At 41.2% G+C, this 17,537-nt stretch overlaps 1 protein-coding gene across 1 annotated transcript; it reads right to left on the reverse strand.

Moving 5' to 3' along the window:
• Positions 1-2,933: 2,933 nt before the first annotated feature.
• Positions 2,934-13,616, reverse strand: CCDC85B (coiled-coil domain containing 85B). The gene is made up of 2 exons (XM_077287412.1): positions 13,527-13,616; positions 2,934-7,838 (listed from the first exon to the last, which is right to left on the reverse strand). The coding sequence occupies exon 2, from the start codon at positions 7,512-7,514 to the stop codon at positions 6,909-6,911; it is 606 nt and encodes a 201-aa protein (XP_077143527.1). The 5' UTR covers positions 7,515-7,838; positions 13,527-13,616; the 3' UTR covers positions 2,934-6,908.
• Positions 13,617-17,537: the final 3,921 nt, after the last annotated feature.

The raw sequence follows: 17,537 nt of genomic DNA on the forward strand, positions 1-17,537 counted from the left end.
GAATGTCACTTTCCACAAGGCGAAACGTTACCCCTTAGACCTCTATGCAGATGAGGACACCATTCCTGAAGCACAAGGATGCTGCTCTGGTCACTAACGATGGTAGAAATCTGGTCGCTGACCATGTGCTCTGAGGAGGGTGCACGCGGGATCTTGTCAATAGATGCGGAGATCCTACAGATAAAGACATTGTGCACACAGACTGATACATGCACAGACGTGTGAAAACTCAAATACTTGACTGTCATAATCATGGACCTTATATTGTTCTTCTGTTTGTGTCTGCTCCTTAGAGTATGTTCATATCAAGCCTTTTTTTGACCGCATCTATCGAACATCTAAAATTGTCGGGCAAAGCACTAACAAAATCCTCAAAAGAATAATCCTATTCATTTCTATGGAAAAAAAAAACACTTTGCTGTTCATATGTTCAGGCTTTAAATCGTGCATGTGACTTCTTTGAAATGGCTCATGTAGAAAAATGCTTCAAACTAGGCACTAAGGAATCAAAGCCTCTAAAAAGACATACTAATAGGGAATTTTTGATTGTGAGCCTCAATAATGTTATCTGTAAAGTGCTGTGGAAATCAATGGCGCTACATAAGAGAGTAAAATAAATAAATAAAAAACATTTCAGGAAAAAAAACTGCAAAAATGCTTGAAAAAGTCTTCATCAAGAAAATAAAAACTCCTCCAAAAACTCTTCAAAGAAGGAGAGTTTCCTGAAGCGGTTTTCCATTAGAAAACTCAGTTTTTGACAGACTCGACAAAAAAAAAAATCAGTGTGAACACAGCCTTTTCAACAATATCAGAAAAATCACCTTCATTTGTTTACATAGTATAAAAATAGAGGGTTCAGAGATGAGGTCTTCATCCTCTAAAAAAGGCAAAATTACTGGGAAACTTCTCTTTAATAAAGCCACCGCCCATGCAGAACAGATTTTTTGTGTTACAGATTCAATTCCCCTTTTGTGTATAGAAGACCATTTATTTTCACGGTAATCTGAGTTGCTTGTCTCAAAGAGGTTTCACTGTGTTCTAATGTACGAGGAGTCTCGAAAGCATAGAAATGCATAAATAAAAATAAAATGGTTTGGCCATGTCACCAACTTGAGAGCCGCCATGTTGGATTAAACTTCAGTAACTCAGTATGCGTAATTTTACTTATTCTTATCCTAAAACAGTGATATCCCAAACAGAACATGTTGAGATGATCCTCATTTTTCAATGAACAAAGCACAAAGACCATGAAAGAAGATTTCAACCAACAACACCCAACCAGGCCTCTCATCACCAAGTGCTAAACGTCCTGCCAACGCTGGACAGGATAGGGAACAAGAGGATTTATTTGAAGCTGTTGTGTCACCAATTTTGCAAATTCCGTCTGATGGCCTGAGTTGTCTTTGGTCAGATGTTGCAGCTTATGAATTTTGTAAGGGTGTCGTATTGGCCGGTTTCACACAGCAATGCTTCATGGATGAAGTACGAACTGTCCTAGGACATAAGAGGCTGGTGCTTTCAGGTCAAGAGGTTCTTGGCCAGTCTATCCATCGCAGTTACTTCTCAGACCATGAAACACGGATGTGTAACCACCCTTGTTAAAAGAAAAAAAATTGGCTGGCCTTAGGCCCGACTGACAAGTGGACTCTTTCTAAAGGAAGCCTGAACTGCAGTTGCTGTTGCCTCCACTTCATCCGTAAGGGTTTTTGAGTTGTCCAGATTTTGTTTATCGGCAACAGAACCCTTTTCTTATAACGTGGCAAGAAGTTTGGCAAATTAACTTTAGATACTGGGTCACCTGTTTGGGTGGTGTTGGTTGAAATTTTCTACCATGACACATCTTCATCAGAAATGTTGATGATCTCAAAAAATTCTGGTTAGTCTAACACCCTTCACATAATCTGTACAGAAGAAAAACACTCCTTCAACATGAGAAGGAATTGCTGACTTGTCTGGGTTTGTCTGCAGCTGGGTGCGCTCAGCCGTATCCTGGACAGGTTCAGGAAAGTCCTTGTCATTGATTTCCCATCAGGAAGTATTAGAGTATATGCATGGTATATAGGTGGGGAGAAAGCTTGGAAAAAGTGGCTTTAAAGAGTGGACACCATTAAATATCATATTAGCTCTGCAGTATGGCAGGCTGTCTGCATCTTCACCAAGAGATGTCAAGAAAATCGGCAAATTTTCCAGCTGTCAGACCCCCGGTGATCAGGTGATCATTATGGCAAGTCTGCATTTACAGAAAGGATTGCGCTGCAACAATCCGCAATTCAGCTCCAAGCAAGAATTTAAAGGCATGATTTTCCAGAACAATTGCCATATATACAGTTCACATCCTAACATCCGAACACTAGAATTAAAATAATATTAAAACTATTATACTTAGGGGTGTTCACAAACATCAACGGGACCAGCTCAAGAACAGTAAAAGAGGGTCTTGGTGGCTTATGGCTCAAAAGCTCTGTCCCATACATGCAATCTAAAATTACAGGAGTTGATTTTACGGTATCAGTGGACCCCTCTCTTACCGGGCCCTAGTACAGCTGCACGGTTGCAGATATGGTATGGCCGCCCTTGAGTATATCACTATGTCAAGAGCAGCCAGGTCGGGGTCTTAGTATTTCCTGATTTGCTATTAATAAGTTTGAAGACAAGTCTGAAACAATGGGAAAGGAAATGGGTGTGAAATTCTGAGAGCTACGTATGACGAGGAGGAGGTAGAACATATAAACAGCCTTATAAAGCCAACTGCGAAAGTATAGAGGTCATCAGTCTCTTACATCATTTCCATAGGGCGCGGTAGGGACCTACACCGTAAGCTGTAATACATACTTGTAGGACTACCCGCTACTAGCCCATATCGGTCAATTTCTTTATGATTCTTTATAATTTCATTGGTGAATTATTACATGCATTTGTCAGACCACAACATATAAACCCCCAAATATATATTTATTTGATCACGTGAAACAGGTGAAGATATCCAAACCACACACACACGTGTATGTGAGCGCAACTATGTTTATATACACATTAGTCATGAAATAAAATTAATATATACAAAGAGGACCATTGCTCCAATAATACAGTACATAGACCTATATCTATCTTTAGAAAAATCTGATTATTATGGCAGAAAAATCTTCAGGGACATCTGCCTTGATACGATATGAGATAACCTGCAGACTTCTGGGGATTCGACTGTTGGGGTCCCCAGCGATACTGAAAGTGGGACTCTATCTCCTTAGGTTATGTCATAACCTACTGAATGCTGGGTATTCAACCGCTAGGACCCCCAGTGATCCTGACAGCGGGTCTCTATCTCCATTGGATATGAGATAATCTACTGACTGCTGGGGATTTGACTACTAGGACCCCCAGTGATCCTGAGAGTGGGACGTTGTCTCCATAGGATAACCTACTGACTTCTGGGGATTCAACCGCTGGGACCCTCATTGATCCTAAGAGAAGGTTTCTATCTCCATAGGATAACCTACTGACTGCTGGGGATTTGACCGGTGGGATCCTCTGCGATCTTCAGAGCGAGAATCTGGAACACAAAATTGTATTTGCAGATTCTAATCTGGAATGAAGCAACCTCTGCTCCATTCATTGTCTATGAGACTGCCGGAGAAAGCCTAGTGCAGTGGTCGGTCCACCAGCGATCAGTAAGTTATCCCCTAGCCTATTGTTAGGGGATACCTTACAATTTGGGTTAATAGAGGGAATAATTAGATTTTTCTAAAAATAAATGTAAGAGGAGAATCTATAGCAATATAAAAACTATACATTCCAACACTATCCAAGCACTTTCATTTATTTGGCAACATTTTATATGTGAAATGACGTATTTTCGACTAAGAAGACCGGCGGCAGGTAAGAGTAGAGCTGCGATATGTTTCTACAACTGCATCAATATAAATCCCAAGCAGTCACCAGCTATCTCTTCATGCTAGAAACCTCCCGGAATGAATATCCAACATGGATTCACATTTTATGACCATGGCAAACCATACACTGATAAAGTCATGGACCACTTTTAACACTACTCTGGAAGGAACAGAATAGGGCATACCCTGTCCTTCCTCTGTATATATAGAAAAACTTGGAAATGAGATCTCCAACGTCATTTTATTCTTTGGTTCATATATTGTGCTTCCCTGGTTGCCAGAGAACGTTCCACTTAGACTAGATGTAGAAGCATTATGTCTGAGCTAATAGAAGAAGAAAGTTAGCTCTATAGTGAATCCTATTGGAGGTACAGTGGCCCCTACACCTTCATTATAGGCCTTTCAGAGAAACAGTACCCTGTAATAGCTGTCTACATTTGGCTAATTGTCTTAGGTCAAGAGATAAGGGTTAACAATTGACCTATAGTGCTTCTACCTCCAACTGGTGGTACTAGAAAGCCAGCTTTCTACCCCTTGGAGGAGAGGATTTTTTTTTTTGCATACCTCTTTCCCAGGGTTTCCAACACTAGTTGGCGGTCCAGCCAACCGGTACCTAGTACCCTACTCTACACTGATGAGGGGCAAGAACCCTGAAACAGCTGTCTGTAGATAGAGGTCTTTTCTTTTGGGAGAATACTCTGGTTTGGCCAAATAACCTATGTCATGTGTTAAGTTTATTAATGAGTTAGATACTGATGTAAAGACTGGATATCTCCAATAGGTGGCACAACAAAAACTCTCCTCCAAGGGGAAGAAAGATGGTTATTTGAACATCTTTTAACAAGGGAACATTGCCTGATCTATGAGCCTCCAGAGTCTAGCTAGCGTTATCCACGAGGAGAAACATTACCACCTAAATTTTCATCAAAAGCCACTCATCTAGCCAACAAGTGCCGTACTCTGCACCAATGAGGGGCAAGAACGCTGAAACAGCTGTCACAGATAGCGGTCTTTTCTTTATGAAGAAGACTCTGGTTTGGCCAAATATCGTACATCATATGGTAAGGTTACCATCCCTGTGTGACCCATTAAAAAAAAAAAAAAAACATAATCAGGTTCCTCTCATCATGTTCTCATACACTTTATGCAGTTAATAGCACTCTGTGTCTGTACTGCTACATACTTAGGCAGTTAACTGGTTCATGCAGCTTTACATGAACACCCGAGCCTTACACTATGGCTGGTCCGAATAACTAAAGCAATTGTTACCATCCACCTCTCGTGTCTCCCCTCTTCCTCATAGATTGTAAGCTTGCGAGCAGGGCCCTCATTCCTCCTGGTATCTGTTTTGAACTGTGATTTCTGTTATGCTGTAATGTCTATTGTCTGTACAAGTCCCCTCTATAATTTGTAAAGCGCTGCGGAATATGTTGGCGCTATATAAATAAAAATTATTATTATTATTAAGGTTTATTAATGCTTTGGACATTGACATAAAGGGTGGGGGTGGGTGGATAGCTTCAACAGGTGGCACCATAAAGCCAGCTTTCTTCTTCTTGGAGGAAAGTTTATAATGCATACCTTTTCTCCCAGGATGCATTGCCAGGCCTTCAAGTCTCCTTACATTAAATGGCAGTCTCCATAACGAGAAACAATACCACCTAGACCTTCACCAAAGGCCACTGATCCAGCCAACCAGTACATTACTCTGTACTGATGAGGGGCAACAGCCCTGACACAGTTGTCTATAGATGATGTATTTCGATTTTAAAGAAGACTTTGATTTGCTAACTATCATTCATAAGTCATGTGGGTGGGACATTGACTTATAGAGTGGTTATCTCCATTAGGTGTCATTTAAGAGCCAACTTTCTTACTTTTTAAGGAGAGCTAATACTTTTTCCCTAGGTTACGTTGTCTGGCGTATATGTTTTTTTATGCCAGCTTGATGGTCTCCCCAAGGAGAAACAGAACTGCCTTTACGGAATAGAGAAATCCCAGGAATTTTAATCCGGTTAGTATAGTGCACGGGATTGTCTGGACAACGAAACTGTTAACCAGCGGAAACTACACAGAACTTGTATTTTACATTTGAACTATTTTGCAAACTTTCGCAATAATGCAGGGGTGGACATAGACAGAAGAGGGCCCATGGGCAAGAACAGCATATGGGGCCCTTTGCAGTCCAATAACGTGTCTGTGACAAAAGCTGCTTGCTGCTTTGGAGGTGGAAGATGACCCCCTCAGATCTTGGGCCCCTGTGCAGCTGCACAGGTTGCACTACTCGTATGTCCGCCCCTGCATTAATGAAAGAATGTCTATTTACACGCATTATTAAAATGCATCAGGACCAGGATGACAATAAAACGGCAGCGGAAATCTCATTTAGCCATCTGACTTGTATTCACACAAAGATAAGTGACTGTGCCCTCCCCCTCTCTCCTGTATACATATATACACACATCGATCAGTGACTGCGGTGTCCCATTTGTATATACAGAGAGCCATGATTGAGAGCAGACCCCCAAGTGCTCTACCACATGCATATACTGTAACCGGGGCAGCAGGGATCAAGTCTTCCTCCTACTGCTATATTTGCTGACGGGTCATGGTATCTGCCCAATTAGGTAACAGGCTCCATACTAGGCTTTATATACAGTGATTAGTAAATGGAAATTGATGTTTGTAATGCATGAGCCCTCTCACACCTGTCTATATAAAGAGGTTGATGACTGGGGGCAGAAACTAAGCTGTTGCTGGTCTGTACATATACAGAACCTAGTGTCTCCATTGCATCGTGTGCTGTCTTCTTTTCTCATATTTACAGAGACCAAATGGCTTAAAGTTTGCGTGTTTACAATATATACAGAGAGCGTGGTAGATCGGGAAAAAAAGATCAGACTATTTACCCCAAATTCACCCCCCTTTCAGTTGACCCTAGATTCTCAATCTAATGGCCAACAGTTTTGTCATTCATAGCCATATACATTCACAAGTAATTGGTCTAGACGCCCATTCTCAGTCATCGGGTGAACAAACCACGTGGAGTTGATCTGGACTCCCTACACTCCCAGTACTGGAGCTCCCATCTCCCAAGTCTCGTGGTCCACAAGGTAAAAGGCTTAGCTCCGATGAAGCCACAGGGCTAGCATGATGCCTTATGGAAGCCCCATCTTCCTCCAGAGCCAAAAACACTTCCGAAAGGCATGAGTTTTCCCGAACGAGCTCATCCTGACGTCTCTCAAGCTCTGAAAGTTTTTTCAGATACCCACCCAAGTCTTCTCGTAACACTTTAGCTGCATGGTAACCAAAGAGTTGCCATTCGCTAGCCAGCTTCTTGCTTTTCAATCTGTCGTCATCCAAAAAGCAGCAAAGGTCCTTCAACTCTCTGTTCTCTTCTTGAAGACGATGATTGACTTGTTTTAGCTCTCGAATCTCAGTTAAGTGGCCTTGTAGCTGGCGGTTGACCTCCTTGATAAGACGACCTCTTTGGATAAGGGCAGCCATTTTTTCGGCTTCCTCTTCCCTCAGTTTCCGCACCAGTTCCTCTTTGCTGTGAGATAGCATTTCTTCATCTGTCACCTTAGAAATGTCCCGTCCCAGTAGACCACATTCCTCATTCATCCTGTATATCCTCTTTTGTAGCCACAATAATGTATAATCTGATGGATTTTTGGGACTCAAATCTGGTCACGGATATCGTGACAAAGTGAGGCGAGGAAGAAAAAGAAAAAATGCAGAAATATGGAATACAAAATAGGACTAGTGAAGGAGAGCCCGGAGGCTCCTTTTACTGTCTGACAGGATGATGAGCTGAAATGCTGATTATACCCCTTCACGACCCAGGATTGCCCCAGCTTGCTTTGATCTTGCCAGCCGACTGCTTTTAACTGATCCTTTTTTCCACATTCCTCATTTTACTGAACAGATGGGAAAGGTTGAACGTGCCTAAGCAAAAGAATGAGATACATTAACAAAAAATAAAAAAATAAATCATATTTTTATTTCTCTTTGAATTTATGAAATTACAATAAATGTGAAATTTGACTAGATGCCGTAGAATTGTGTGCCCCAAACTAAAAATGCTCTTTTATTTATCAATAAAAAATCTTTTTTTTTTGGGTGGCTGCAACTATAGAATGCGTTTTGTGCTTTTAGCACAGCTCCTATGGGCCTGGTGTGAATACTTAAGTTGATATACATAGTGGGGCCTAGTTTCCTAAACTGCAGAAAGAAAACCTTTCTTAGTCACCCATAGCAACCAATCACAGCTTAGCTTTCATTTCTTCAACTGCTCGGGTAAAATGATAGTTGTGTTGTGATTGGTTGCCAGGGGTAGTTTCTTTTTTAGACAGTTTTCATGAGTCTGACCTAGTATATCCAAAAAAGTTGATGTATGAGCAAGCAAAGCCAAAACGTAATGCCATAAAGATGCAGTTCCCAAAATTTTCACTTGTGTGAAAATGTGTATTGAGGCTCCAGATTCTCCTGGTTGTAGTGCAAAATGTGTAATTATTCACAGCAACCAATCAGCAATCCTCTACGTTTGGTACACTAGTGTAAACATACAGGACAGGGACAAAATGTTGAACCCCATAGTGACCGAGCTAATTTTGACCCTAATGACCAAGCCAATTTTTACAATTCTGACCACTGTCACGTTATGAGGTAATAACTCTGGAACTATTCAACGGATCCTTATGATTCTGATATTGTTTTTTCGTCACACATTGTACCTCATGATAGTGCTAACATTTCTTTGATATGACTTGCGTTTATTTGTGAAAAAAAACAGAAATTTGGCAAAAATGTTGCAATTTTCAAACTTTTAATTTTTGTGCCCTTAAATCAAGAGAGTTTAAAAAAAAAAAAAACAATTCTAACTACAACCCTAACATAACCCTAACCCAAACCATATCTGGTTAGTATGGAAAAACTGACTGTGAGTGCCGGCCGTAAAGTAAAAGCAGAGCGCAGTGGTGACGTCACCGCTGTGCTGTGCTTTACGGCCGGCACTCACTCAATGTGAGTATGTACTGGTTTTTTTTTTTTACATTTACGATGGTAACCAGGGTAAACATCGGGTTACTAAGCGCGGCCCTGCGCTTAGTAACCCGATGTTTACCCTGGTTACAAGCGAACACATCGCTGGATCGGTGTCACACACACCGATCCAGCGATGACAGCGGGAGATCCAGCGACGAAATAAAGTTCCAAACGATCTGCTACGACGTACGATTCTCAGTGGGGTCCCTGATCGCCGCTGCGTGTCAGACACAGCGATATCGTATGGATATCGCTGGAACGTCACGGATCGTACCGTCGTAGCGACCAAAGTGCCACTGTGAGACGGTACCCTATGTAACACACTACGCCATCATGGATTAAAACACAAGGTCCCCCTGCTCACACCACCACATGTCCAGGCCCGTCTGAAGTTTGCCAATTACCTTCTGGATGATCCAGAGAAGGCATGGGAGAAGGTCATGTGGTCAGATGAGACCAAAATAGAACTTTTTGGTATCAACTCCACTCGCCGTTTTTGGAGGAAGAAGAAGGATGAGTACAAACCCAAGAACAACCTGTCCCAACTGTGAAGCATGGTGGGGGAAAACATACTTTGGGGGTGCTTTTCTGTAAATGGAACAGGACGATTGCATCGTATTGAAGGGATTACGGATGGGGTCATGTATCATGAGATTTTGGCCAACAACCTCCTTCCTTCAGTAACAGCATTGAAGATGGGTCTTCCAGCATGACAATGACCCGAACACACAGCCAAGACAATTAAGGAGTGGCTCTATAAGAAGCATTTCAAGGTCCTGGAGTGGCCTAGCTATTCTTCAGAACTGAACCCAACAGAAAATCTTTGGAGGGAGCTGAAATTCAATGATGTCCAGCGGCAACCCTGAAACCTGAAAGATCTGGAGAAGATGTGTATGGAGGAGGGGGCCAAAATCCCTGCTGCAGTGTGTGCAAACTTGGTCAAGAACTACAGGAAACGTCTGACCTCTGTATTTGCAAACAAAGGTTTCTGCACCAAATATTAAGTTCTGTTTCTCTATTGTATCAAATACTTATTTCATGCAATAAAATGCAAATTCATTATGTAAAAATCATAAAATGTGATTTTCAGGAATTTTTTTAAGATTCTGTCTCTCACACTTGAAGTGTACCTACGATAAAAATTACAGATCTCTCCATTCTTTGTAGGTGGGAAAACTTGCAAAATCTGCAGTGGGTCAAATACTTATTTTCCCCACTGTATGAAACACAAAAAAAAAAGAAAAGAAAACTGTCAACTTTTTCAATCTAGAAACACAAATTTAATTAACAATATTGTATGGCTGATTGCTACCTGTAAACTGACCTCAAGAACAATATTAAAAATTATAAAGAGAACTTTAAGGTCCCTTCTACACGGACAGATAATCTGACTGTAATTATTGATCAACAACATAGCAAGTCGATTGGCGCGGCTAACACGTTGGCACTGCAGTGATCGGGGACTAAATAGACTTGTATTGCCGACGGATCGCGACGTATGGCCATATGTTGCGTCCGTCGTGCACTGGATGCGTTGTGTTTTGGTGGACCGTCGGCATGAAAAAACGTTCAACGGAACGTTTTTTCGTACGTCGCGTCCGCCATTTCCTACCGCGCATGCGTGGCCGGAACTCCGCCCCCTCCTCTCCGGACTTTTGAATGGGCAGCGGACGCGTTGAAAAACTGCATCCGCTGCCCACGTTGTGCCACATTTTCACAACGTGCGTCGGTACGTTGCGCTGACGCTTAGCGACGGACCCGTACCAACGCAAGTGTGAAAGAAGCCTAAACAGTGTGTGGTGCTGTGGCCAATAAACAGTGTGTGGTGCTGCTCTGCTCAATGCACTGTTTATATACAACCAGTGGAGATAACAGCTGATCATTGAGAATGTCAGTTGTTGGACCTCTATCAATCTGAAACTGATCACCTGACCTAAGAATAAATCAACAAAATAAAAGTAATAGACAATCACTTTAAATCATGATATCTATAGGCTACTGTAAAATGTAGGCCAAACTAGTAAAGTAGATATCACAAAAAGAAAGGCAACATAGCTTTCGACTTTTAAAAACAAGAAAAAGAGACACAGAGAGCACAGGACATACAGTACATTACTCCCGACATATTTTGATATACCTTGGTGTACACACACAGCTCTGCTACATCAATACATGTAGGTTTGCTACATCAATACATGCAGGTTTGCTACATCATTACACAGCTCTGTTACATCTATAAACACACAGCTCTGCTACATCCACGCACACAGTTTTGCTACATAAATACACACAGTTTTGCTACATAAATACACACATCTCTGCTACATAAATACATACACAGCTTTGCTACATTAATACAAACACAGCTTTGCTACATAAATACACACATCTCCACTATACAACTACATACACAGCTTTGCTACATTAATACAAACACAGCTTTGCTACAGCAATACAGACAACTCTGCTACACAACTACATACACAGCTTTGCTACATTAATACAAACACAGCTTTGCTACAGCAATACACACAGCTCTGCTATATAAATACACACATGCACAGCTCTGTAACATCAATACACATACATACACAAACAGATCTGCTGCATCAATACACATACACACAGCTCTGCTACATAAATAAATATACACACACATCACATGTGCTCTGCAGTCCTACAAGGACTGATCTTAGGATACAAACATATCTGATATCGGAACATACCCCCGACCACCTGGGCCAGAACCACAAATTAGGGACAGTCCCACTGCATCTGGAATTGGTTGGGAAGTATGCTTGCAATATAGATGCCAAATATGTCCATAGCCAATAATGGGCTAAGGCTACAAGGAGACATATGTCGCACAACAGCTATTTTGAGAAAAGCAAAAAACATCTGTGCAAATTGTCTCCTACTTACTTATTTTACAGCTGTGATTTTGCTAAAAATAAAACAGCTAGTCTCATGTCGTTTGCAACTGGCATCGAAGCCTATGGCAAACGAGTCGTTTATAACTTGCAACCAGCGTCAGAAAATCCAACACATTTGGAAACATTTGCAGTATGTCGCAGGCGGCTTCTTGACACCATAGGAAATCACTGCATCCAGTGCAGCAATGTCTTGCTGTGATTTCAGTGTCACGCAACACAGGTCACCGTGTAGCCCTTGCCTAAACATATGCCAAAAGCTTGTACTTTAATCATTGAAACATATCTATCTTTTTACCCTTTATTTATCAATTTCATTAAAAAGTGTAGGGGGCAACACTTTTCACCACTTGGATGTCTGGAATGTTGACTTTTTTTCATGCCTCCATTCTCTGTGCAAACATACAACATTCGTAACAGCGTACCCAGGGTGTCCTTGTCCTTTATGTCCTTGTTAGATATAAAGTTTACAGATTTGTGTAAGTAAAACAAAGAGTTGTTCATTGTAACTAGACAAAAACACATCGCACACATTATACCAGGACTCGAGAAATCTGGAGTCAAGTAAAAATTGCAACTCCGATCCAGGAAAAAGTCGAATGTTCTAGTGATTCAACTGGGTCCAAAGCCTCCAAACGTTTTTTTGCTCATTTTGTAAATTTTTTTTACATATACTAGCCAATTGGTGGATTCTTATTATTAACCGGAAGTAGGACATGAGGTCTAGTAATTGTAAGACTTACGTGTGTGCATTATACCTGCCCTAATGGTTATTTAGGCCTCCCCTCGAGGTATAAATACTTCTCAGGGACAATGCAGATAGAGGGAAGGTTACATGGATGAGGAATGTGATGGATAAAGTTTCAGATCCCAGGTAATTCACACCCAAGGTCAGTTTTCTAATCTGATCTACAGCAGAAAGCGGACAGTATATACTCAGTGTTCATAGGTAGGAATGACCGAACCCAAAAAATGGCATTTTCAAATAAAATGAGAAAATTGGAAATCACTCAAAGTCAAAGATATCTATGATGGAAGGAGAGGAACAAGCACATGGAATAAAAAAAGAGAGGGTAGACAGCAGGCTAATAGACAGGGATGGAGGAAGAATGACAGAGGGAATGGGAGGAAGAGACATGGTAGATAGAAGGATGGAAAAAGGAATTTTGGAAATGCTAAGAACAAGCAATTGCGGAAAGACCCGAGAAAGGCTTAATCATGCAAGGAACAAGCCACGGAGCAAATGGCAAGTGAGGCATGAAAGTAATCCGATAAAATGGAAGATGCCGAGCGGAATAAAAAAGAGAAGGAATCCGACACATAGACGCAGAGCCAGCGTTGTGATTGCAGGGCCACAGGATTGCTAAAAACCTGCCAATGACACAAACAGACTGCATGCAGAGGATATATATATATATATATATATATATATATATATATATACACCATACAGACGCAAGGTGGAGGAAATGGAGAAATACAAAGAGAAAGACAGATGCAGATATAGGAGGAGGAGGAGGGAGGTACAGAGATGAGAAGGAAAAGCGGAGGAAAGCCGAAGGATTCACACCTAGAAAACCAGACATGATATCGAAATGATGGCTTCATGGCAAAACGGAGGATACGAAGGAAGGAGGATCAATATAAAGACACGACTAACCTGCTCCTGCAGCTGATGGGGAGAGAGTGGGAGAGAGAGAGCTGGGGGAGGGGAGAGAAGGGAGATAATGGGAGGTGTGCTACGTCACAGGCTCCAGGAGCTCAGGAAATCCTGTGTACAAGACCCATATAACACACCACACACACCGGGCATGGATTAGGGAAAGTCTAGGGATGCGGATGGGACACACAGAAATGGCGCCCTATTAATAAAGGCTCATTATAAGATGGGAAAAAATGTTTAGTGACCATATCATGATGGGAAAGGTTTTTCTGATAGAGTATTTTGTGTAATGTCTGCATCACGTAAAGAAATTGATACCAAGCGCCACCCTAAAAACCACATAAATCCATCAACTGTCCAATATGCTTCCCAAATAATAGCTGGGGTATACATCAGATGGATTAACATTAATCTTCCAGTCTGACGTATTTGTGTAAGTGCGCATGGCGTTATTTCCCTGCCCAGTGTTTCAAGAACAAGATTTTTGGGTTTTAATTTTTTTAGGATTTTTTGGGGGGTAATTTCCTAAGCTCTTTTCGACATTTTTATTTATTTTGGACCATCAACATTTCTCTTTAGCATTTTTACAAGGTTTTTGAATTGTCTTTTGTACTGGTGTTTTCCAGGTGTTTTTTTTTTAGGGGGGGGGGGGGGGGGGGGCAAATAGCTCAAAAAGAAGCCCGGCCGCTTTTGAGCTTTCCGTTTGACTTCTATTATAAAATATTGAGCAGATACCGTCAGAAGAATGGTCAGCTCATTTCTTTTAACCACTCGGCATCTTTGGAAAACTGAAGAATGTAAATAATCGAATTGAAAGATTGAACATATAAATAGCAAGTTTATAAGTTTATTCAATAATGTTACATATACAGAGCAGCACGTGACACAAATTATTTCTGTTCTTTATGCAATTTTAACACTAATACTTATGAGAAATAAAAAAGTTCTTCGCATCAGCAAACTCTCCCCCTCCAACCTATCCTGAATGCAGCATTCAGGCTCATATTTCTGTCCAGCCACTACACCAACACCTCCAACCTGTCCAGTCATTGCACTGGTTACCCACTGCAAGATAAACTTATCACACAAAGCTCTCCAGTGTTGTAACTACATACATCTCCTCCCTCTTCTCTCTTTACCACCCTTCTTGTGTTCTCCATTCAACGAATGATCTATGACTAACATCCAAGACTTTTCTTGTGCTGCACCGGTCCTCTGGAATGCACTACCTCAGATCATTTGGTTACATTCCCACAGCCACAGTTTTAAAAAAGTGCCCTAAATAGACATCTTTTTAGGCCTCGACCTATCTCTTTTCCATTTCCACCTTTTTTTCTCAGCATCTGGTCCCTTTTTTGAAGTTTCCTACACCTTCCATGCATTCAGTAGCACTACTATCTCTATATCCACAGATACCAGCTCATGCAGTTTTATAAAATATCACCAGACCATTGTATGGAACTTCTTGCCTTTTTTATCTCTCCTTATATGTTCATGTATATGTTTCCTATGCATTGTACAGTGCTGCGGAATAAGTTGGCGCTATATAAATAAAAAAAAAATAACTATTTATATGGACACATACACGACTGATAAGCCCAAAGCTTATGGCGGGTTGTCTCAGTCATCAGGGACCCAACAGCAGCTGTTCAATTTGCCTGCAGCGCCACCACAGGGAAAATTAAGTACTGCATGCTGCTTATTGGAACCTGTCTATTGACGTGTCCACCTTCCCCCAAACTGGAAGGTGTATTTGCAATCTGCTTTAGCCAGTTTAGGTACACTGATCTACATAGCTAGAATATCGTATAGGAGAATGTAAAACTTGATTTTCTGAACCACACAACTCCTTTAAAGGGTTAAATTCTTTTCGGCCATTCTTAAGTGAAACAGTTTCTTCCCTCTGTCTTTGCCACAAGTCACAACAAGAAATGGATCAATCATAGGTGAGCTGAGTAGCTGAATGGCAAATTTGCACAGTGTTCCGTGCGGCTCTGCACTACGGAGCCAATCGGGCATGCTGTGATCTGCATGAAATCTGAGGCACCATATGGTTATGTTCTCACAAAACAGACATATTGCATTCAACCTTATTACAGAGAATGTCAGCCAATTCATGGTGATTGGGCTCTGCACCGGTGTATTACAGAGGAGGTTATATAGTGCGCGGTAGTTGGCGAGTTCCCGGCATCACCATGTACCACATCACCAAATACCACAGTGCAATGAATTAATGCACATTGGAAAACAGAGGTACTACAAGTTATAGAATAGCCTAGAAATGAAGAGATGCACTACAAGTAGCAGCACATCCTAGATTAAATACAGCCCAAAGTTGTGCCTTTACACAATGAGGCTGAGCTTTCTGAGCATTCTATTACTAAGGGAACCCTATTGCACCCAAAACGCGTTAGAGACTTACTTTATCAGCCGTAATCATGACTTTTTTTTTACTTTTCTTATTAATTTTGGCACTATAGAATAATGTTTTTCACCGATACAACATGTACCCATTGTAGTCTAAAGAATTGTTCACATGTCCATGTATTTTTGCGGACTGTGTGTCTGCAAAGGAAAATTACGGAGACGTGACCATTTTTCATCCAAGTTACGGATCAAAATCACCCATACAGAAGTCATCCAGGTGCCATCTGCATGCTGTCCGTTTTTAATATCATAATGGCTTCTACTAGCTTTACTTTTTTTCTTGGCATACGAGAAAAAATAAGTGATGATTAAAACCAAAATCTTTCAAAAATAAACAGTTTAAAAAAAACAACAACACAGGGACAAAACACTGATGAGAACCTGATGCAGAACACTGATGAAAATATACATAGCAGGTAAAGAGGTATACCTCCAGTGTTAAAAGGGTTGCACAAGATTAGAAAAACATGTCCATGGCTGAATGGCTGTGTCTAATATTGCATCTCAGCTCCATAACATAGCTACATCAGTCTCCTAGCCAAATACATAGACAGAGAAGGGGGCTGGCTTAGCTACAGAAATAAGCAGTCAGCCAGCCCCTTTTACTCATAGGTCTGGGAACAAGAAAGAACAAATTGGAGATGCTGAACATGGGACCTCAGGGAATATCTGATGATCAGGAGCGGACATATAATTGGGGCAAATGCACAGGGGCCCAAGAGATAAGAGGGCTCACATCCATCTCCAAAACGGGTGGAATTTTGAATTCTGATGAGCTATTGGACTGCAAAGGGCCCATATACTGTTCTTGCACAGGGGCCCCCCACCAGTGCTGACGATCAAGCACCAGACCATAGCTGGAGTATATTATTAAGCTATGCAACTTTCTTGTTAAAACCAATTTATCTTTTTTTTTTTTTTTTTTTTTTTTGCTGGACGGACTTATTAAAGAAAACCCATAGATGAGGGATAATTACCAATCTCTGCTGTGGAAGACAGGAGAACGTGAGAAATTGAATGTGCCGGTACTATACAGTACTGAGATTTCAATAAAGACACAAGCGCATGATGATTATTTATATAGTTCGCTTTATAAATATATTATTATTGCCTGAACTAATTTGCTGCTAATGATGCTAATAAAGGGAATTTGAGAGCAGGTTTTTTTTTGCTATGTAATCTGAGCGCAGCATGATATAGGGGCAGAGATCCTGATTCCAGTGATGTATCGCTTACTGGACTGCTTGCTGTAGATTTGATGGAATCCCCGTTTTGTCTGCTATAGATGTAGCAGTTATCAGAATGCTGAGCTCTGTAAAACCCCGCCCACACCCCTGATTGGCTGCTCCTTCCAAACTGCCAATGAGTGGTGTGGGCGTGGTTACACAGATAAGCCTGACTGGCCTTCATGTGAGACCTGGTCAGGCAGTGATAATATCCTGCTGATAAAACACTAATAAGTGACACATCCCTGGAATCAGGATATCTTGCTCTATATTATGCTACTCTTAGATTAAATATAAAAAAGTACTGACACATTCCCTTAACAGAGTGTGGCCCTTTGGATATGAAAGTCTTAGG

The sequence above is a fragment of the Ranitomeya variabilis genome, chromosome 2 (genome assembly GCF_051348905.1).
Source record: "Ranitomeya variabilis isolate aRanVar5 chromosome 2, aRanVar5.hap1, whole genome shotgun sequence".
NCBI classification, from domain to species: Eukaryota; Metazoa; Chordata; class Amphibia; order Anura; family Dendrobatidae; genus Ranitomeya; species Ranitomeya variabilis.